We start from the raw sequence: 24471 nt of genomic DNA, 5'->3' as shown, positions 1-24471 counted from the left end.
CAAATTAAATTTGGGAACTGTATCTCACTTTTGGAGAATTATAATCTTTCCAGACACGCCCCAGTACAGGACAGGTAACATTACTGATAGCATTACTCCTTTCTGGAGATTAATAATACATATTAAGCCCTGGCAGGAGTAGTGCTGCAGAGAGAAGTTCTATATAACTTTGGCATTTTCCAAACTTATTTGAATCATGGAACACTTCTTAAAAAACATGAACTTAGAGAATCATTAACATATTGCAGTATAGAGTGTTCTTCCTAATGCTGTTTGTGAAATTCTGTGCTGAATTATGTCTAAAGATTTATTTGTTAAGCTCTAAACTGGCCAAGGAAGAGGCAGTACCAGAGCCTCTCAAAGGTGCCAATGTGGGCTGGGGAGTTAGCTCAGTGGTTCTGGTGCCTGCCTCGAAAGCACAAGATCCCAAGTTCTATTCCTGGTGTCAAAAAAAAAAAAAAAGTGCCAATATCTGAAGGCCCTAACCTTCTGGGAAAAAATGAAGACAGCAGAGACTGGGGGCAACTAATCTTGAGAGCAGAAGTCAGACAAAAAGTACTCTTCTCTCGACCCCTGGCCTCCTCTTTCCATACCCCTAGTATGTGCCAGTTGCACTTTTAAGCCTCTAGATCCTCATATGGCTGATCAGCACTTATCACACCAAACCAGAACTGCTTGTCCACTTATCTTTCTCCTCCATTAGACTGAGAGCTTCTCAAGGGTGGATCCCCGTTCCCAGCACTACCTGTGTTGCTGGTTGAAAAACTGGGTAAGCCACACTGTATTTTGTTTACATTATCAGGTTCATTGTAGAAGCAGCTGACATTTATTAATGTTCATCATAAGACAGGGACAAAGTTAAGTGCTTTGTGTAGATTTATCCTCATACTATCCCTAGGAGGTGAGTATTTTATCCTATTTTACTTGTTTTTTGTTTTTTTGGTACTGGGAATTGAACTCAGGACTTTGCGCTTGGGAGGCAGGTGGCAAAACCACTGAGCTAAATCCCCAGCCCTGCTATTTTAAAAACACAGAAATAAAACTCAGAAATTGCCCAAAGTAACCTCACTAATAAATGATGGAGCCGTAAATCCAGGCAGTATAACTTTAGAACCTGTGTTCTTAACCACTACACTTTCACCCCCTCTCTTTTAAGATTCATGTTAGCAGTAAAATGCCATAGTTCTTCTGGGCATAGTGGTACATACTATACTCCCTACACTCTGGGAGGCTGAGGCAAGAGGATTACAAATTCAAGCCCAGCCTGGAAAACTTAGTGACTTAGAGCAATTTTTTCTTTAAAAAAAAAAAAAAAAGATGTAGCTCAGTTTGAAGGCCCTGGGTTTAATCCTAACCTTGGTTTAATCCTAGCACCTAGCCCTGAACTCACTATGTATCCCTGGCTGGCCTCAAACTTGCTGTGATCCTTCTGCCTCAGCCTCCCAAATGCTGGGATTATAGGTGTGTGCAACCACGCCTGGCCTATTAGTTTAGAATCTCATGTCTTGTTCACATGTCAATATATTCATTCACTTATTCACTTATTGGTCATATATTTACTGAGTGCCTGCTATATCTCAGTGTTGCTCCAGGCGCCAGGGAGACAACCAAAGCAAGACATATAAGCATTCTAAGGGGCGACAGATAAACACATAAATATATGAGAAAATATCAGGTGGTGAAAAATAGGATGACATGATACAGAATGATGGAGTTATTTTAGAATGGGAAGGTCTTTATAGGAGACCTGAACTATAAAGAGGCAAACACATGGAGAGCCTGGGAAAGAGTACTTATGGTAGAAGATGGGAACACTTGGTATATCTGGAATATAAAAAGACCAACTGGGAAGAAAGCAATACTGGATAAACTATGAGAGTACACAAGGCCCGTGGCACATGCAGCCCTTTATGAGCCACAGTGAAGAGACCATGGCTGTCACGGAGATGGGGAGAAAAGCAGCTAGGGTACATTTTGGAGTTAAAGATAAGGGTTTATTAAAGAAGTAAATGTGGAAGTGGGGGTGGTAAGATATCAAGGATAATGCTTAATTTTGTTTGTCTGAGCTTCTGCATATGTGGGGGAATAATTAACTTAATAAACATCTATTGGGAGCTTACCATCTAGGTACCAAATACTGTGGTCAGAAGTCTGTGTTCTGCTCATGAGCCGTATTTGTGGAAATTCATGCCCATGCTCATAATTTACCATTAGGAACTGATGACAGCAGTTGAAGGCAAAGAGTTTTAGGTTAGATTCTCTCTTTTTTAATTAAAAAGGTTATGGACAATATTTTAAAACATCAAGGAAGTTTTCTCTTAGGAAGTAACACCTGACTTGAGACTTGAAAGCTAAACAAAAAAGTGACCTAGGTAAAGATTATAATTGGGTTTCTAAAAAAAATTAAGCTTTAAAATTCACTTTTTTTTTTCAGACTGCAATGCATATGAGTAATTTTTAGTTCTTGGCTGCTACAGTGGGTTGAACAGTGGCCCCTAAAAGGATATGTACACATCTGAGCTCCTGGAATCTGTGAATATGATTTTGTTTAAAAACAGGGTCTTTGTAGATATAATTAAGTCAAGGATCTTGAGATGGGACTATCCTGGATTACCCAGTTGGGCCCTAAATCCAATGGTAAGTATCCTTATAAGACACACACACACACACACACACACACGAGAGAGAGAGAGAGAGAGAGAGAGAGAGAGAGAGATTAAGGGAGAAAGGGAAGGCCATGTGAAGACAGAGGCAAAGACCAGAGCTATGCATCCACCAAGCCAAGGAACACCTAGAGCCACCAGAAGCTAGAAGAGGCAAGTAAGGATGGTCCCTGACAGCCTTTGGAGAGTGTGATGGCTAACCTTGACTATCAACTTGATTGGCTTGAGAGACACCTAGAATTTTTTTTTTTTGTACTAGGGATCGAACTCAGGACCTTGCACATGTGAGGCAGACACAGTGCCACTGAGCTAAATCCCCGGCCCCAAGACACCTAGAATATTAAAGTACACTTCTGAGTGTGTCTGGGTGGGTCATGAGGACGTGACCTTGGGGACTGTGTCTGGTCCCTGGCTCTTTCTTTTCTTGCTCTTTCCTACTGCCTGTCTGCCATGAGATGAGCAGCTTTCCTCCATCACACCCTTCCACCATGATGTTTCTGCCTTGGAGTGGCTGGCCATGGACAGAAACCTCTGAAACTGTGAGCCAAAATAAACCTTTTCTTTTTAAAGTTGCATTCATCAGGTATTTTTCCAGCAATGGAAAGGTGACTAATACAGAGGGATTGTGGCCCTGCCAACTTCTTAATTTTAGATTTCTTGTCTTTAAAACTGTAACTGTGAGAGAACAAATTTCTGTTGTTTTCAATCATCAAGTTTGTGGCAATTTGTTATAGCAGCTCTGTGGGTTTTCCCTGTTAACCTAGCATGAATCTAGAACATTTTCCCTTAGATATCTATCATTATATATTCAGGCAATCCAATGTTATATAGCTAAAACAAACTAAGAAGTCAAAGCAAATGGCAAAACATCATATACCTCAAAGCAAAATTTGTAGCACTGTCTCTATTAGCAAGGATGACGACGCATGGACTATATGAAGTTTAAACATCTCAGCAAATGACCTGCAAACATTTGAAAGAAACACATTTCCTTTTCTTTATTTTTAATCACTAGGTTGCATTTCTCTTTGCTACCACTACCCTGAATCATTCTATTTTGTACAACCTATAATTTTAACACAGATACTGATTCATTCTATATAGTAGTTCTTTAGTTTAGCTCTTTAAAAAAGTTATAAAAAAAAGAGGAGCCAGACATAGTGGCAGATGCCTGTAATGCCTATAATCCTAGCACTCGGAAGGCTGAGTCAAGAGTATTGCTTCAAGTTTGAGGCCAGTCTGGGCTACATAGTGAGTTCAAGGCCAGTCTGAACTACACAGTAAGACCCTGTCTAAAACAAAACAAAACAAAAAAAAGAGCTTATTAATTTTATTTTGGTAAGTGGTAACTTTAACTTTTAAACTTTTGGATCTGTGGATACTGTACTGTCAAATCCTGTTTAGTGAAATGGAGCAATAGAATTCAAGCTATTCTAGAGAACTGACCTGGTAATGCCTTTTCCCCAACCTCCCTGTCATCCCCCGCCCCAATTCTACAAAGATCAGAGGAGGTATTATTTTAGTCTCTCTCTTTTTTTTTTGGTACCAGGGATCGAACTCAGGACCTTCCACTTGCAAAGCAGGCAGCAGAACCACTGAGCTATATCCCCAGCCCTTAGGAGGTATTATTTTAAACACTGCTATTTTAAACAAATGTTATGTAAAGAGTTATGTGGATCTATAAAGTGAAATAAAAGGCAACCAGATTTGAAAGAAAACAGTAAAGTGATTTCTTCTTTTTACTTTTTTGCAGTACTGCATACTGAGGCCAGGGTGCATGCTAGGTGAGTGCTCTAGAGCTGAGCTACAGTGGCAGCCCTTTTAAAAAATGTTATTTTGAGACAGGGTCTTGCTAAGTCACCTAGGCTGGCCTTAAACTTACAATCCTCTTGCCTTAGCCTCTCAATTAGCTGGGTTACAGCATGCCGCACCATGCCTGGCTAAGAGACTTCTATTTGCAGATGAGATAATCTTCTATTTTTTCCAGCTTTAATGAGGTAAAAATTGTACATATTTAAGGTATACAATGTGATGTTTTCATATGTACACATTACAAAATGATTACCATAATCAAGCTAATTAACATTTACATCACTTCACATGGTTACCATTTTGTATATGGGTGTGGTAAGGAACACATGAGATCTACTCTCCTAGTAAACTTTTTTTTTTGGTACTGGGGATTGAACTCGGGTCCCTTCACTTGCAAGGCAGGTGGCAGAACCACTGAACTAAATCCCTGGCTCTCCTAGTAAACTTTAAGTACATAATACAATATTATTAATCACAGTCATCATATAGTACAGTATCTCTCTAGAATTAATTAATCCTGCATAACTGAAACCATGTATCCTTTGATCAATTCCTCCCCAGGTCCTCCAGTCTTCCTTCCTGTCCCTGCAATCACCATTCTACTCGGCTTCTATTAGTTTAACTTTTTTAGATTTCATATATTAGATCTTATATGAGAAATTCTTTTTTTTTTTTTTTCTTGGTACTGGGGATTGAATTCAGGACCTTGAGCTTGTGAAGCAGGCGGTGGAACCACTGAGCTAAATCCCCAGCCCTTAAATGAGAAATTCTTAAGGAATCCACTGAAAAGTACTGAATAAGTAAGACTGTGTTTATAAAAGCTCAGTCAGTGCTTTGGAGAGATTTAAAAATATACATTACAGTACCTGATGGTGAAATAAAGACATTTTCAGATAAACCAAAAATGAAAAGAATTTATTGCTAACAGATCTGTACTAAAAAAAATGACAAAGGAAGTTCTTCAGAATTTATTCTTTTAGGAATAAATGAAAAGTATTCAAAGTGGTAAATATGTAGGTAAGTGTAAAAGACTATTTTTCTCTTAAATTCCTGTGTAACTGTTAAAAACAAAAATCCTTTTTTTTTTTTTTTGGTACCGGGGATCGAACTCGGGTCCTTGCGCTTGTGCAGCAGGCAACGAAACCACTGAGCTAAATCCCCGGCCCAAAAACAAAAATCCTAACATTGTATTAAAGAGTATACTGTATACAGACAAAACATAAATGACAACTATAGCATAAAAGTGGGCTAGTGCTAAACATAACTGTAAAATTGTAAAATTCTTACATTTCACTTACAGTGGTACAATCAATATTAACTCTAAGCAAGCCATAAAAGGTTGTATTTTAATTTTTAGAGAAACTACTACAATATAAAATATAGTGTGTCCAGGAGAGATACACTTTAAAAACACAGATAGGCTGAACATAAAAGAAGAGAAAAATTTATACCATGCAAATAATAAGCACTAATTGGCTATATTAATATCACACAAAACAGGTTTCAACAGGTATATTATACAAGATAGAGGGAGAATATTTTATAATAACAAAAGAGCCAAATCATCAGGAAAGCATAGTATCACAAGTACGTAGGCACCTAGTACCAGAGCTCAAAATTCATGAAGACTGGTATCATTTAAAGGGAAAAACAGAAAAACCTATAAACATTATAGGTGGATATATAAAACATTATACTTGGAGATTTTAACACTCTTCTACCATTGATAACAGCAACCAAACAAAAAGTCATTAATGACATTTGAGGGCCGGGGATTTAGCTCAGTGGTTCTGGTGCCTGCCTTGTAAGCTGAGGACCTGAGTTTGATCCCCGGTACCAAAAAAAAAACCAACAAAAAACATTTACTTATTAATGATATCTGAAAACACTATCAATCACTTGACCTAACCTGACATTTTTTTTTTTTGACAAGGTCTTGCTAGGTAGTTCAGGCTGGCCTTGAACTCATGGCAATCCTCTTGCCCCAGGCTCCCAAGTGCTGGGATTATAGGCGTGTGCCACCAAGCCCAGCTTAATTAACTTTGAAGAAATGAGATTTTAAAGAATGTGTTCTCTGGCAATAGAATTAAATTAGAAATGAAAAACAAATATTAAACTGGGTGTGATGCACATCTGTAATCCCAGCTAATCAGGAGGCTGATATAAAAGGATCACAAGTCTGAGGCCAACCTGGGCAACCCAGTGAGACCATCTCAAAATAAAATAAAAAGGGCTGGGTATGTAGCTCAATGGTGGAGTGCATGCCTAACATGCACAAGACTTTGGGTTGAATCTCTAGTATTTCCAAGCAACAACAACAACCACCAAAAATAAAACCCTAACAGGAATAGGGCCGGGGATTTAGCTCAGTGGTTCTGCCACCTGCCTTGAAAGCGAAAGGTCCTGAGTTTGATCCCCCATACCAAAAAAAGAAAAAAAAGAAAAAAAGAAAAAGAAAAAACCCTAACAGGAATATATCTAGGAAAAAACTGAAAATATTTTAAAGTTAACATTTTCTTATATAACCCAGAAATCTACCAGACAAATCATGAGGAATATCAGAAAATATTTTAAGCCGGATGAAAATACAACATATCAGTTTGTGGGATGTATATAAAGCTGTGTTTAGAGGGAAATTTATAGTTTCAAATGTTTTCTTAGAAAAGGCAGGCTAATGTTCCATTTAAAAAAGCTGGAAAAAGAAATGCAAAATAATATATACTGAAAATAAGTATAAGAAGGGAAATAAAGATATGAGCAGAAATCTACCGACAACAGATCACAGAGAAAATTAAAAAGAGTAATAAAATTGCTAACCCCCTAGGTAGACAAAGAAATAAAAAATGAGAGAAGATACAATTTATCAGTGGTAGGAATAAAAAATGAGACTTCAGATTCTACATAAAAAAGGATCATAATGAAATATTATGAACAACTTTATATCAATAAATTCAATAGCAGATGAAACGGGCAAATTCCTTAGTAATACAACTTGAAAAGATTCACACAAGCTAAAACACAAACTCTGAATACCTATATACTTATTAAAGAAATTAAATTATCAAACTTTCCACAAAGAAAGCTGCAGGCCCAGATAGTTTCATTGCTGAATTCTATCAAATAATTCAGGAAGAAATAAAGGCAATCTTACACAAGCACTTCTTGAACAAGGAGGAGGAAAACTCCCTAAGTCATTTTATGAGGTCTGTGTACTCTGATAAAAAAACTAAAAAGACATTACAACAAAAGAAAATTATAGACCAGTATCTGTTTGTATTTAACAAAATATTAGCAAATCAAATCTAGCTTTTTAAAAAGCCTAACACACCGATGAAATGGAGTTTATTTCAGGGCTATAAGGAATAATTAATGTAATCTACCATAATAAAAGAATAAAGGTAAAAAGCTATGGAATCATTTCTCTCCATATATATATATATATATATATATATATATATATATATATATATATATATGTGTGTGTGTGTGTGTGTGTGTGTGTGTGTGTGTGTCATTGATAATAAAAAGCCTTTTTAAAATTAGTAAGAGAAGGGCCGGGGATTTAGCTCAGTGGTTCCACCACCTACCTCGCAACTGCAAGGTCCTGAGTTTGATCCTTGGTACTGAAAAAAAAAATTAGTAACAGAAAAGAACTTCCATCATATGACATCTGGGTATCTATGAAAAATCTAATATTTGACCTAATGGTGAAATATTGAATGCCTTTCCCCTAAGATCAGGAAGAAGCGAAGGATGTCTACTTTCACTACATCTACTCGATATTGTATTAGTGCAATAAGGTAAGAAAAAAAAAATAAAAAAGATGAAACTATTTGCAGATAACATGATTGTTTATATAGAAAACCTTAAGGAATCCACAAAACAACTAGAAGGATTTAGTAAGATTGTGGAATACAAAATCAGTTTATATAAAAATTATATTTTAATTTTAGCAGCAAACAATTGGAAATGAAATAAATCCATTTATAGTAACATCAAAAATACAAAATGTTTAGGCATAAATTGAAAAAATATACAAAACTTGTATGCTTCAGAGTACAAAAAAATGAGAAAGAAACTGTAGACATAAAATATGGAAAGATATATTATGTTTATAAATTGGAATGCTCAGTATTATGGGAACTTCTTTTTTTTTTTTTTTGGTACTGGGGATCGAACTCGGGTCCTTGCGCTTGTGCAGCAGGCAGCGAAACCACTGAGCTAAATCCCCAGCCCAATGCTCAGTATTATGTAGGTGTCAATTCTCCCCAAACTGATATATATATATAGTCAGGATTATTGTAATCATAATCCCATCTCTCCTGTTTTTTTCTCACTTCTAGGTACTGGGGATTGAACCCAGGGCCTTCAGCATGCTAGGCAAGTGCTCTACCACTAAGCTATATCCCCAGCTTTTAAAATTTTGAGACAAGGTCTCCCTACATTGTCCATGCTGGCCCAGAACTCATGATCTTCCTGCCTTAGGCTCTTGAGTAGCTGGAAGTACAGGTGTGCACCACCATGTCCAGCTATAATCCCATCTCTTTTTGCACAGAAAGTGACCAACTGATTCTGAAATTTAAATAGTAAAACAAAGGAGGTAGAATATTCACAGCAATCTTGAAAAGGAAGAACTAGGTTGGGAGCATTTACACCAGCTGACATTTTATGAATTTCTACTAAATTATAGTAATGAAGACAGTAGCTGTGGCCATAAGGACAGACACACAGATAAATGTCAGAACACAGAGTTCAGAAACAGAGCCACATTTAAATGGTCATTTGACCCTCCCCCGCTTAAGGGATTGGAACTCAGGACCTTGTGCTTGCCAGGCAGGCACAGTGCCACCAAGCTATGTCCCCAGCCCCGTCATTTGATTTTTGACAAATATATTAAATCAAATCAATGGAGCATCTTGTCAACAAATAATGATGGTAAAACTGGGTATCCACTTTATTTATTTATCTCTGTGGTGTGGAGATGGAACCTAAGGCCTCGCTCAGGCTATGTAGGCAGGTGCTCTGGCATTGAACTACATTCCCAGCTCTGGACGTCCATGCTTTTTATGAATGAAATAATCATCTTCCCCTGGTCCTAGAAATTCTACTCCTATGTATTTATCTAAAAGAAATGAAAATATAAATCTTCAATAAAACTTGCACAAGAACATTCAAAGCAGCCAGGGATTTAGCTCAGTGGTTCCACCTCCTGCCTTGCAAGTGCAAGGTCCTGAGTTTGATCCCCAGTACCAAAAAAAAAAAAAATTAAAAGAATATTCAAAGCAGCTTTATTGAAGACAGCCAATAACTGGAAACAACCAGTGTCCATAGAGGAATGGATAAATGGGGTATTCATTGAATGGATTATGTGGATCTCAAAAACACATACGGAAAAACCTTAGAAATGTGTAAACTGTATAAAGTTCTAGAACAAGAATAATTAACCTCTGAAAGTATACAGATTAATGTATATTCACCTCTTGGTGAGTAGGGGCAGTAATTGACTGAGAAAATGCAAGAGGCAACTTTAAACAAATTGCAAACTTTAGGTAATATCCACACTGAAATATTTAGGAGTGAAGTACACTTATGTCAGCAATTTACTTTGAATACATCAAAACACAAGAGGAGTCAGGCATGGTGATGCATGCCTGTAATCCTAGCACTCTGGGAGGCTGAGGCAGGAGGATAGAAAGTTTGAGCCCAGCCTGGACAACTTAGCAACTTAGTAAGACCTTATCTCAAAATAAGAAATAAAAAATAAAAAAATGGCTGGAGATATAGCTCATTGTGAAGGTCCTGGGCTCAAGTCCCAGTACGAGGAAAAGCAAAAAACAAACAAAAAGACTCAAGAGGGACTGACTCTCTTTCTGTGCTGGGAATGAACTCAGGGCAATAAGGCAAATGCTCTACCACTGAGCTACACTCTCAGCCATGGATATTCTTTAAAAAATTATTTCAGGGCCAGGGATTTAGCTCAGTGCTTCGGTTGCCTGCCTTGCAAGTGCAAGGTCCCGAGTTCGATCCCTGGTACCAAAAAAACAAAACAAAAAATTATTTCAACTGTTCTGAATGTTTGAAAATTTTCATAATAAAATGTTGAGGAAAAAAGTTGTGTTTTCAATCTTCTGCTCTCTCACATTGCCTGTATAAACTACAACTGAATTTATATGAAGTTGACAGGGAGTCCTATTCTTAGAGTCATGACTGTATCTTTAAAAAAATCTTTACTATAAGAAATAAACCACACCATCCCTTCCTATCAAATGCATATACTTCACCTGCAGAATGACTTCAGTTTCTCATTATGTCCTGACTCTGGCTCAGGTGAGAGAGTGTGCAGTTTCACACACTGTGCCTTTGCTTAGATGACTGTTTCCAAACCCAAACATCTAAAGATGGGCATCTTCCCAGACTACAGCCCTTAGCACAATCAAATGTTTTTGCTGAGCTTGGCATCTCAAAGTGAAATGCAAGGCTCATACAGTGCCAACAAAATATATCAAAAGACAATGGCAAGAATAACAGACATTTTACTGTTAAGGAGGCGGAATTATCTAATAAATTAAGAGATTCAATGTTTATATCTTCAAGAAAAAACTTCTGGGTTTAATTACCTTTATCAAGAGATGCTCCAGCCATATGGTAAAAGCTCAATGCAGTGTCCACGTCATTAATATTCTTTAGAAAAGTAAAGAAGTTCTCCACCTCCTGAAACGTCAGACCCTGAAAGAGGAGAGACAGAAAGGTAAGGAAGACGTGTAGCAAAAGCAACTCGAAATGCTGAAAATTCTGCAACTCAGAATCTGTGCTCAAGTCAGGTGTGGTGCACACCTGCAATCCCAGCACTCAAGGTGGAGGCAGGAGGATTGTGAATTCAAGCTCAGCTACATACTGGTAATGAATTCAAGGCCTGTCTCAGACCACCAACTAACCAACCAACCAACCAAAACCAAAATCTGTACAGAGACTGAATAAAATGGTCAAAGAATATCAAATTGTAGAGTTTTACCCTGAGAAAAGCAAAGTGGCTAACTGCTGTCCCCTCACATACAAAATCTGATATAAAGCTGCTTGCAGTGATGGCTGGGTATCTTTAATGAAAATATTTCAGAGAGTGTTTTCCAATTAATCACACTATTACGACACTTCTAAGTGGGCTATGCCCAGTTGATCTGTTACTCATCTTAGAACTGGGACTGTCATTTGAATAATTTGCTCACAGACCAGTTAAGCTTTTTGAGGCTTAAGCCAATTAAAGAATCACCAAAGTCAGAGATATGTAGGGGAAGGGTTTCAGTGTTTAGCACAATCCAAGGACCAGGGAGGCTGTTCATTATCTCAGTTTAAAAGCTACTAACAAAATAATTTGCCCCTTAATTTTAAAAGGATGAAATTTTGTGAATAAAGAAATTGTTTTTGAAAGCTGTCCAAAGATTTGCTTATCTGAATTCTAGTTTCTATGGTAGCTCAAAGGAAGTATTTGCATGAATAGGGACAGTGGGGAGTTGGTTTGCAGAGTAGAAGAGCTGTCCTATTTGCTGTCCCCCATTTGTCACACATCATTCTGTGGTGGAAGTGAATGCAGTTTCTAAGGAGTGAAGACACTGGAGAGTGGTGTAGATGCTTTTAATGACAAATCAGACCCTTAATGGATTGCAGATGTTGACAAGCTTCTATTTAGTGCTGCTTCTCTTTTGATTTTCATTTCCCCAAACTACAAATCAGCTTGGGAACCAACACCGGGATCGCAGTAACGAAACTTTAATACAGACAATCCACAGTTCTTTCTCGGTATGCTCCAAACTGGGTCAACTGTACTTTCTCATTTTACCAAGTGGAAAGCTAAAATACTGTTTTTGTATGATTCTGTCATATGATCCTATATAATTTTTCCCTTGAGAATTGAAGAATTTAAAAACCCTTTTTATTATGAACATCATGACCATAGAGAAAGGTGCATAAAATGTGAATGTACAACTCAACAAACTGCCATAAAATGAATACCAATAGAATCTGCATTCAGGTTAATGAACAAACTGCTGTCAGCATCCCAGCAGCCTCCTTCCCTCCCATAACACGTCCCTTCCCAATTGTAAATTCCAGCTCCACCCACAGCCCCAGTGATAACTACTATTCTGACTTGAAGGGGTTCATTTCCTTGATTTAAAAAAATTTAAATAGTATAGCTACCAATTTATGCATCCTTAAACAGAAACAGTTTAATTTTATAAATGGAATTATGCAGTACGCATTGTTATATATGGCTTCTGTCTTTAAAATTTGTTCATGTTTTTGTGTATGTCTGTATTTATTCATTTTTACTGCTATAAAGTATTCTATGTGAATGTACCACAATTTGTTTATCTATTTCAAACAGGCTATTTCCACCTTTTGGAAATTATGAAGAGTAGTGCATACATATTTAAGCATTCATTCAAACATTTTATGAAGTACTGTATCTACTATATATCAAGGGCCATAATTATTGGCAGTAGACTTCAAGTCCCTTTCCCCCTCATTTGAGGTCATTCCCTTGGCCTTGACTTGCATTGTCCAAGATAATGGATGCTGTAGTATGCTAGTCAGTGTAGGCACTAGGCTAGACTCAATCTTAGAGAGCAGAATACCACAGGGCAGCTGCACCATGTCCCCACCGCCTCCATTGTCCAACAGGCCCAGGCCTGGTTCCCAATGGTGTCTGGTTCCACATTCTGGTGTCCCAGCTCCTTGGAAATGAACTCAGGTCCAGCAAGGGCGAGGCAGGGGCAGCACATACTTGGTGCTCTCTGATGTCTATGTGGTGCCCTTGTTGCAGAAGTGCAGCTGGCCAGAGGCTGTGACTCACCAGTTGAATGCTGTAACTGAGTCTGCTGCCCCAGGCCAGGGGGCAGGAGGTGTGGAAAGTGCATCTCATATAGTTTGAGAAGGTCACAGGAGAACCCATGGGAATCACTCTGAAACTAAATACAAAACACTCCTGTGGTATGGTCAGAACTCTTCATGTTGGCATGATTCACAGATAAGACTCCCTTCCCGTGGGGGATGAGATTCTAGAAATCAATAACACATATGTGACAAATTGCTTAGTGGGTCAGCTGCAGAAGGTGATCGAAGAAACCAAAGGAATGATGTCATTAAATGTAATTCCCAACCAGCAAAGTTGTCTTCCTGCCCTTCAGATGTTCATGAGAGCACAGCTTGATTATGATCCCACAAAGGACAGTCTGATCCCTTGTGAGGAGGTGGAACTAAAGTTTGTCATTGGGGACATTATCTAAATCATCAACAAGGATGACAGTGGCTGGTGGCCGGGACAGTGGAAGGTTCCTCCAAGGAGTCAGCAGATTGATTCCTTCCCCTGAACTACAGGAACGGCGAGTGGAGAGTGTAGCTCAACCTGCTTCAAGTGAAACCCCAAGCTGCAGTCCCTTTGGGAAGAAGACCAAATACAAGACAAGTACATGGCTAAGTACAGCTCAGTTTCTGACCAGTGGGATGTTGTTTCTTTTCTTTTTTTTTTTTTGGTACCGGGGATCGAACTCGGGTCCTTGCGCTTGCATAGCAGGTGTCAAAACCACTGAGCTAAATCCCCGGCCCGGGATGTTGTTTCTTATGAGAAAGTTGTTTGGCTTCTTATGTTCAAGAGAAGACCTCGGTGCTGATTAGAGGTAGCAGGGTGGGTCCCAGCCACATCAAGAATGTTCCACTTGGCCAGAATCCAGAGAAGTGTGTATACCCTGCCTCATATACAGCACAACCACCAAGGAAGAGTGAGGAGGATGGGAAGGAGTGCTACTTCATTTCAACAGAGAAGAAGACAAGGAACTTCTCTGCCAGTGAGTTCTTGGAGTTTGGCAGATACCAGGGCAACACATTTTGTGGCAAATTTGACACAGTGCACCAGATTCATAAGCAGGACAAGACTGCCATCATTGACACCGATCCCCAAACCCTAAAGATTACCTGGACAGCAGCACTTTCACTTTTCATCATGTTCACTGCATCTCCTGACCAAGGTGCTTGGATGAAAGCCCTGCAGCACGACTGCAAGGCTATTCGCAGCCAGTATGCTCATTTCTCTGACCTTTCACTTGTCAATAATGGTGATGAAATCCTTAAGAAACTGCAGACGTCTTTGACCAGGCATGCAGTTCTCCACAGTGGGTGTCCATCTCCTGGGTTACTAAACTTGCAGAATGGGGCAACTATTGTGCGCCCCTCTCCTGCATTTGGAAGTCCATTCCCCTGTTCTAAGACAATCAGGGCTGCTTCAACTATTTCTGTATCAGCTCTGCAACTTTCCTAAATAGGCTGATAGGATCCAGGCTTCCTTCTCAGGCACCTGAAAGGGTGGGTTTGGTTTTCCTGATGGGGTCCTATTGATCTGGATTTCAGAAAGATGCCTGGAAAGTGGGAGAAAGAAATACAAGCAAAATGCAACTACTAACCAAAGATTATGCAATGGGCCCTATCCCTCTGAAAGCCTGAGATCCTTCAACTACAGTAGATATTTTTTCATTTGTCTTTATTTTGGAGAAAGCATTTGGAAATTTCTAAAACGCTAAAATGAAACAGCTATGCAATAGTTATCTGCTTCTAGGAAAACTCTCAAAAGCAATAAAAATGTTGCTGTTAAAATGGAAAAAAAAAGTATACTTTTGGACCAGAAGCACAGGGTCTACAATCCCACTGCTTATGGGTAGATACATTGAGACCACTTTACTTTCCCTTCCATCAAATGACATGCAAAGGTGAAAGCAATCCAAATGTCTATTGATGGAGGAAAGGATAAACAAAATGTGGCACACACACACCACATACGGACACATTGGAATATTATTCAGCTTTTGAAAGGAAGGATATTTTGATATAAGGCACAACATGGATAGATTTTGAGATTACACAGATGAAATAAGCCAGCCACAAAAGGACAAAAACCAAAATTGTATGGCTGCATTTATAGACTGGTCACATTCATAGAGACAAGAAGTAGAATGGTGGTTGCTAGGGGCTGGGGAGATAGGGAATGGGGCACTTTGGTTAGTGGATAATGGATGGTGGTGATGGCTGCCCAACAATATAAATATATTCAATGCCACTTGATTGTACACTTAAAAATGGTTCAAGTGGTAACTTTTATATTATATACAAAAATACACACCTATATTTTGACACATACACAATACATGCTAAAGATTTAAAAAAACTTTTCTTATTAAAGCACAGATTTCTGTAGGGGATGGGGCCGTGGAGGACTGAATTGTTGAAAGTATTTTTGAGGTCTTTTAGCTAACATAAAATCCCTAAAACAGAAAGGCCATACTAGAGGGAATATTTCACACTCTAATGTTTGTTAGTTAATATTTTGTGAAACATCAAATACTACAGTGCAGGACCAGACTGCTTATGCTGGGAATTATTTGAGGACAGAGAGAGAGAGAGAGAGGGAGTGAGAGAACAATCTGAACCGAGTGCTATTTATTTGATGATTTAGAAAAACAGTAGGGTACAAATCACATTATGTCACTATTAAATCTAAATATAGGTCAGGGATTTAGCTCAGTGGTTCCACCACCTGCCTCGCAAGCGCAAGGTCCCGAGTACCATCCCTGGTACAAAAAAAAAAATCTAAATATATAACACTTTGGCTTTATTACATAGATATAATAAAAAATATCTATTGAGCACTTACTAACTACTCAGCACCATGCCAAGAACAGTGAGAGAATAAAATTGCATTGGACAGGGGCCTTGATTTTATGGAGTTTATAATTTCAGGAAGAAAAGACGCCAGTCACAAATTCTTATTTTTTAGCACCTACTTTAGTAAAAAATTCAGAGGGTTACTAGAATAAAACTAAAGTAAGATTATAACATGAGCTTTGTGAATGTTAACATGAAAACTGAAAGTGTTTGCTTATTGCAAGTTGAGTACAAACTAGAAGACTACATACAGCTTATGTATAATCTATTGGCAGGTGATGTGAACTGCAGACATAGCAGTCAAAAGGAAATAACCTTCTCCTTAGGCTTGGCATCAAAGAGATTTTCTTAACCTACAGTGGGGGGGGGAAGAAAATAGAGAAGTCATCTCCCATGACAAACTAGTTACCTTCCTACCTTTGGGAAGATGGGCTTATATAAAAGTGGGCTCTAGGTGACTCACAAAAGAAATGGATGAGAGACTTCTTTTGCGTTGTGTAAAAATGTATTTAACATTAGTAGGATGTTAAGCAACTAATACTTTTTCAAAATTAAAATCAGTCAATAGAACTTTTATAAGAAAATATAAGAAAAATTTCATGATCTTGTTTTTACTTTTTTTCCTTTTCGGTGTTGTGGATTGAACCCAGGGTCCTGTGCATGCTAAACACACACCCTACCATTGAACTATACCCTCTGCCCACAAAGTTGTTTTGTTTTTGTTTTTTCTAGGGTTGGGGATTAAACAACCCAGGCCCTTGTGTATGCTACGCAAGTGCTGTACAACTAAGCTACACCTCCAGTCCTTTATAACTTTGAATGAAGCATGGGCTCTTAAATAACACACTCAAAGCATAATCCATAAAAGAAAAAAATTGATGAACTAGATTTCATCAAAATTTTAAAATCTTATGCTTTAAAAGATCAACAATGATTAAAAAAAAGATTTGGGCCTGAGGATACAGCTCAGTGGTAGAGTGCTTGCCTAGCATTCATAAAACCATGTGAGGCCAGGTATGGTAGTGCATGCCTGTAATCCCAGCACTCTGGGAAGCTGAGGCAGGAGGATCAAATGTTCCATCTCAGCCTAGGCAACTTAGTGATTTAATGAAACTGTGTTCAAAATATAAATTATAAAGGCCTGGGGATGTAGACCTAGGTTCAATCTCCAGTACCTCTCCCCCAACTGAATACACATTTTATCAAACAATATAAATGAATAGCTTATAAGTACATGAAATGATGTCCACCACCATAGGTCATTGGGAAATGCAAATTAAAACCCCATTAATATACTTATTACAGTGACTGCAATTAAAAAAATTACCCAATAATGATTTTGGTGGGATGTAGAAAAACTAGAATTATCATACAATTCATGTGGAAAAGTAAAATGGTACAGCCACTTTGGGAAACAGTTTGGCAGCTTCTTAAAAAGTTAAATATACAGCTGAGGATGCAGCTCAGTGGTAGAGTGCTTTTCCTAGCATGCATGATGCCTTGGGTTTGATCCCTAGCACCACAAAAGAAAAAAAAGTTAAATGTAAATATACCATGTGACTCAGCTATTTCACTCCTAGAAATATCAAGAGAAAAGAAAACACAAGTCCATATAAAGACTTGTATATAAATGTTCATAGCAGCATTATTTATAACAGCTTCCAAATAAAACAATCCAATTGTTTATTATCTGGTGAACAGATAAACAAAATGTAATATATTTGAACAATAGAATACTAGTTACTATTTGGCAATGAAATGTAATAAACTATTAATATAAGCATTAGCATAAATGTTAAAAACTTTTTGCTGAGTAAAAGAAGCCAGACCCAAAAAGACTATATCATTATATGATTGCATTTATATGAAGTGTCCAGAAAAGACAAATCTACAGAGACAGAAAGCTGATTTATGGTTGCCAGGGGCTAGGGCAGAAATGAGGATTAACTGAGAACTAGGATGAGGGAGCTTTTTGGGGTGACAGAAATGTTCTAAAACTGGATGGCTCTGATGATTGCATAACTATACATCTACCAAGGAATCACTGAACTCTACACTTAAAATGGATGGTTTTGATGGTATATAAATTATACTTCAATAAAGCTGTTTTTAAAAGTAAAGTGCAGTTGGAACAAATGAGAAAAGGGGTAAGGAAAATTTGGCTTCCTCTGGAGTCAGCTGCAAAGCCAAATATCCAGTGATGACTGGCCATGGATGAGTGCAAATACACTGAAATGGATGATTCCCCAGCTCTGTCTTTTAAATCAGTCACAGCAAATTCGTTTGCCAGGAGTCAATCCAATTGCCCAAGTTTCCTCTATGGTCCATTGAAAAGATATAAAATAGCCTCCTTCTTTCTTCCTTATATAATACTACTCTCACCAATTATGTTCAATCTGCTTCATAAAGTATCTTCCTGTTGCAAACCCTAGGCTTCACTTCACCTGCTGCCTGCCAGCAGGGGAAATTACACCATTTCTGTTACTTACATTTGTGCAAGTATCTAATCTTCCTGAAGCATCACTTTCTTTCTATCTTCATCTCTCCTGCTCATGAAATGTCAGTGATTTCCCACTGTCAGCCAGATAAATCTCCAAACTTCTTAGTCTAGGATTTAAGGTCCTCAACCTTCTGCTTCCACAACTTTCCTTTCTAGCTATCTCCCTAAGAACCTAAGACTGGAGTCTGGTGACATTGATTTCTTGTTTTACCAAAACTTTGCGTTTATTCAAAATGGTGAACAAGGATTATTATTCAAAGTGGTGAACAAGGATTGGCAATGGTTAGTCAGAAGATTATGGGCCATAAAATAAGACATTCTTAGCTTTGGATCCTCGTGCCACCTCTTAAGACAGTATGAGATCTCTGATAAATAAGGCTCAGAAGAATGTTTTTCATCTGAAAAATGAGGATTTTATTTACCAAGCAGGACTGCTGTGGTAACTGAGGAGAAAAGAAGATACATAAAAAGTTTACCACAGAGGTGGCGCACACCTGTAATCTCAGAACTTGGGAGGCTGAAACAGGATAATTGCTGTAAATTCGAGGCCATATATATAGTGAGCCTGAACTATAAAGTGATCAAAAAATTTAAATAAAAAAATTTAGCATACAGAAAATACTCAGTTATACTGACTGGCAGGGAGAAGTCCTTAGTAAGCTAGCAGGTTCATTATTACAGAGCTAGTGGTAATGAATTTATTCTATCAAATGCTACAGCAGACTCTCTCATTAGGCATGAGGGATAGGAAGCAGGAAAGGCTGAGGTAAATGAAACTGGGGAGCCTTTAGGAAACACATGCTTGTACCTACATACTGATCTTCTGATTGAATTGGTTTTAAGAAGGTCCTGACAACTACATTTCTTGACAATTCCAAGTGCTCTTAATGTTGAGTGAGAAGCACTACTTTTAGAGAAATAGTATGGTTAGGAGAAATATAGCATTATGAGAAGGAAAGGACCTGCAAAAGGAATCCTTGCTTTATAGTCTACTAGTGGTGGCGAACCTATGGCACATGTACCACAGTGGGCTGTTTGTATCACTGAAAGGTCTAAAAGGTTCATCATTACTGGTCTAGACTCCAGGTGGGCCATTAATTTTTCTTTCTGTCTCCACATGCCCAAAGACACAGTGATATCTAACAAGGCTGGTACAAAGACAGAAAGGGAAAAATGGCTATGAAGCATTGCATGGTCATTAAGTTATATGCAAATATTTATTTAATGCTACCACTAGGACCTTCAATCTTTTGGATCTGGTTTGATATTTTGACACAGAAACTAATTAATGGGAGCCAAATAAAAACTTCTATCTCCTAAAAGAAGCAATTAGAAAGCAGATGGTGGCTCCCCTTTAAAGCAAAATGGTCCTAGAGAGATGGACTGGTAACCTCAGGAGCAAAGGCCCTTCATTAACTCTCATTTTAGTTAATTGCTATGCTCACAACTATTTAATCAACACCAAAGCACAATCAATCTTAATCTCCTTGTGAAAGCAGGCTAGAGTTTCTGGCCAGGAGTAATTTAGCACCCCAGATTTTCCTCATCTGACAAAATCTGTCCTTTAACTTCAGAGCTCTTTTGCAAGGTCTTTGGGTCCTGAATTAACTCCTGACAGGGCTAAAACACTTTATTCATTTCAGGATGATGTCTCCGACACCCAGTTTATTGCTTTTAAATATAAATTTATAAAAAAATGTGAACTAGGGTTTCATGATAAACCAACCTTTAAAAATAAGTCTGATCAAAAGGAAGGAGTGTTTCCCAATGCAAACACCATGCTTCCATCAAAGGGGCTAAAAAAAAAAAATCCACACCTGTAATCAATTTTCTGAAATTACAATTTCCAGCAGATATAAGCCAGGCATTGGTAGTGTAGAAGTGCTCTATGGGAGAGAAATACTTTTCTCTTTCACTTTTCATTAATGACAAGTTTCCTACACAGCCAAGAGAATACCTGCTGGGGGAAAGGCTGCATCTCTCAGAGCCCCACTCTGTCTTCAGCTGCAGTCAACAACTGGCTCAGAGGTCCTTTCAGCTTTTTCACATGCAAGGCAAGGAGGAAAAAGTCTGGCTGAGAAGCACTCTCCACCAACTTGGGGCAATGCTATTCATACAAGATTTATTGCACAAAGTCTGAGAAAACTGGGACAAATACTAGCCAGCCTATTTCTTTTGCTCAGTTATTTATTTTAAAATTTTCTTGTCTCAATCTTTTGGGTTTTTTTCAATTTTTATTATTTTTCTCTCTCCATTGAGATTTTGGAAGGCTTGGGGTTTTTTTTTCCTCCCTTTTTGGACTTTTTTTTCTCTTTTAGTTTCTGTGATTGTTAACTGATTAAGTCAATTTGAGTAAGAAACGTTCAACTAAATTGGATTTCTGCTCAGTTATTGAGTCTTTAAAGGTAGAATGGTTGTTATGGCGAGCAACTGGGACAAACTTCTCAATTCCTGAGGCCATAAGGTTGATTTGTCTCTAATGACCATGGAAAGCTTTGGGTCAGGACCTCAACTCAAGTCATCTAAGAAGCTTCATGCCCACTATGCCACAGTACAGTGGCGATCTCTCGCAGCATACTTTTAGTGCCACGTCAGTCTTCTGGTCATGGCTAAATGCTAATCACTATACAGTGGGAAGGGTACTGGGCTGGGGAATAAGAAGATCTGCACTCTACTTTAGCCCAAGCAATGCTGTGTCTGTGTGTGTGTGTGTCCATGGATGCGCGATCTTTTAGAGGCCTGATCTTTTTTTTGGTACCGGGGATCAAACTCGAGACTTTGCGCTTGCAAGGCAGGCAGCGGAACCACTGAGCTAAATCCCTGGCCCGAGGCCTGATCTTTTAATTGGTCTCTGCTATAGTTTGTTCATCGTAGTCACCAGCAAAAACCCTAATACCGACTCAGTTCTACTATCTGCCCTTTTGTTTTCCTGTATCAGCTCAAAAGAAAACATCATCCCTTCAAATTCTCTAACAACATTATGTCTTTGAGCCTCTACGCTTGTTCCTTTCTGCACTCTTCCAGAAGGCTGTGATGGTTATCTCTTTAAACATATATACAACCATGCCATTTCACTGTTCAACCCCTAAGTAGCTTTTCGCTGCCCTGTGAATAAACTATGCACACTGCTTCCATGCCTAGCACATGTCTCTGACCTAACTGAGGCCATCTTCCTCCCTGCTCAGTAAGCTTGGACCACACTAGCACCCTTTCAGTTCCTCACATGTGCCAGCTTTGTCTTTCCTGCCCTTAGTTTGTGTCTCTACCTTCCCTCCCTAAATCCATGTGTTGCAGCCCTAATTCCCTGTGTGGCTATCTTTGGAGATGGGGCCTCAAAGAAAGTAAGGTTAAACGAGGCCATAGAGGTGGACCCTAATGCAACAGGGTTAGTGTCCTTAAAAGAAAAAATACCAGGGCCGGGGATTTAGCTCAGTGGTTCTGCTACCTGCCTTGTAAGTATGAGGACCGGAGTTCAATCCCCAGTACCAAAAAAAAAAAAAAGAAAGAAAGAAAGAAAGAACTCCCTCTCTTTTTCTGTGTGTACACAAAAGCTCATGTGAGCACACTTAGCTTCCAGAACTGTGAGAAAATAAATTTCTGTTGTTGAAACCACTCAGTCTATGGTATCTTGTTATAGCAGCCAGAATAGACGAGTGTATTGCCTCAAAGTTTTGCATATGTAATATTGCTGTCTAGGGCCTTTTTTTCCTTCTGCTTCTCTTTTCTTTCTCTTCTTCCTTACTTCTCATCAAACGTTCCTTTCAACTGGACCACTGCAATGAAACAGTTCTCCCAAAGGTCACCAATTACTTCCATTTCTCCTGAACCAACAGATGTTTTAATCTTTATCTTACTGGATCCTTTCTGTCGAACGTGACGTTAGAACCCTCAGTTCCTGAACCCTCTCTTCCCTAGCTTTGATTTCACTACCCTATCTAGGTATCTTTCTCTGGATCTTCTAGATTTCCTTTCTTAGCTGCTTAAATGTTACTGTTCCACTGGGTTCTTTCCTTAGCCCACATATTTGTTTTCTTCTTTTGTGTAATATCCACCTTGGGAAATCTCTTTCATTCTCATCGTTTTAATTCTAACAGTGTACTGATAAATATTCAGCTGCTTCTTGATTATACACTTGAATAGTCACCTAGTATCTTAAATACAAGACATCCACAACTGCGACTCTTTACGTTCCCATCCAAATTAGCCTTTGAAATTCTCAATCTCAGTGCATGGTGCCACCTCTTGCCTGAACAAGAAATCTGGGATCACTCTGGACTCTCTTCTTTGCCTGCTGTTCACTTTTCTTCCTCTTTGGGGCTCAAGTGCATGGAGGAGTTAGTTGTACTCCTTAGCTCATGATACTCTCCCATCATTAGTTTGGTCCCTTTGCAATAAGCAGCTGTTCCATTGTTTTCTTTTCTTCCTCCAGCCAAAGCAACCTACCTTTCCATCTCTGAAGTGCTTCTTGAGCTGCTTCTGCATGGCAGTCAGCTTCTTGGACTGCACCCCACTGTAAGCCAGCAGCATGCCACCAAACTGCCTCTCAGTTATCCTTCCATCCACAGGGTCATGGCGTTCAAACTGAGGGGGAAACAGAAACAGCACTCTTGGAGTCAGATGGAAACTATTTTGACACAGAGCAACTATGTTAGATGGCAAAACATAGCTGATGGCTGGGACTGTATTTCTGAGCTACGATTTTGAGCAAGAATTTAAAAAACTACAAAGAAACAGAGATCTGGGCTCAAATTTGCAATCCTCTTGCCTCAAGGCAACTCTTGCCTCAGCCTCCCAGACTGCTAGGATTACAGGCATGCACTCCTACACACAGCCATTAGTTCTACTTTGCAGATGAGAACATTGAAGCAATATGCAGCTACATGTGGCAGAGCTGGGGTTCAAACTTGGCCCCGTGTGGGTCCAAAAACTCTCAACATCATAGTTTCTTGCTTTTAAGCAGTAGTATACATGCAGGCTGGATGTTTTTTTTTTTTTGAGACAGGATCTCGCTTTGTAGTACAGGCTGGCCTCAAACTTGTGGCAATCCTCCTGCCTCAGCCTCCTGAGTGCTGGGTTTGCACTATGTTGTTTCGGATAAACTAATACAGCCATGGGGCTTATAAGTCATATTTAAGTAAGAAGCGAGACTATTTCCAATGAAATCAACATCATCAATATTAACTGAAAGGCTTTTTCAACTCAACTACTCAATATTGCTTGTTTGTCAAAACATCACTTCTTTAGAGCTGATTAATTTTTGACAATACCAAAAGTTTTCAGGATTCAATGTTAGTCTGATTTATGGCTTAATTTGCTATCCTGAAACAAACAGCTGACAAAATTTTGCAAACAGGATACTTTTTGCAGTGTTTAAAACAGATTTTCAGTGAAATCTGACACCTGGACAAAAGTTGCAGTTGCACACAGCTCAACCAGGGGCGTCTCTTGAAACAAAGCAGTGGCCCTTGTACCAGGCCAGTCTATAAGGACTGAGTGTTTGTTCTCCCCTTAGCTGAAGGATTTCACAGCTATGGGCAACCCCGGATGTTTGCACTGGATGAGTTTTCAGTTCTATCCCATTAGATTTGAGGCTGAAAGCCTTCTTGTTCAGAACACTGGCAGCAACCGCAGCTTGCTCAAGGCTTATGAAGGCCTTAATTCTCTTTTCCCCATCGGGACAAAGCTTCTCCTCTGTTATGTATCAAAGGCAGTAAAGACAGTTTTTAGTGGAGATTCCTAAGTAATAAGTTCAACATTCAAGCTGGCATTTTCACTACTGTTCTTTGAAAA

General features: G+C 38.8%; 1 protein-coding gene and 2 pseudogenes across 10 annotated transcripts in view; 2 read left to right on the top strand and 1 right to left on the bottom strand.

Moving 5' to 3' along the window:
- Positions 1–24471, bottom strand: part of Micu1 (mitochondrial calcium uptake 1) — a 202000-nt gene that overhangs the window by 20033 nt on the left and 157496 nt on the right. For all 10 annotated transcript variants that reach the window (XM_087185432.1, XM_021259601.2, XM_087185434.1 and 7 more), the window contains 2 exons: positions 23125–23262; positions 11093–11201 (listed from right to left, as the gene is read on the bottom strand). In XM_087185432.1, the coding sequence (XP_087041558.1) occupies positions 11093–11201; positions 23125–23262 (247 nt within the window). The remainder of the gene's footprint in view (positions 1–11092; positions 11202–23124; positions 23263–24471) is intronic.
- Positions 12417–14100, top strand: LOC147825574 (55 kDa erythrocyte membrane protein pseudogene; annotated as a pseudogene).
- LOC106009498 (55 kDa erythrocyte membrane protein pseudogene) lies at positions 14098–14913 on the top strand (annotated as a pseudogene).

The sequence above is a fragment of the Heterocephalus glaber genome, unplaced genomic scaffold (genome assembly GCF_053883595.1).
Source record: "Heterocephalus glaber isolate CG9 unplaced genomic scaffold, H.glaber_assembly_v1.0 deba00001497, whole genome shotgun sequence".
Classification (NCBI taxonomy): domain Eukaryota; kingdom Metazoa; phylum Chordata; class Mammalia; order Rodentia; family Bathyergidae; genus Heterocephalus; species Heterocephalus glaber.
This window is presented reverse-complemented; position numbering and strand designations above follow the sequence as displayed.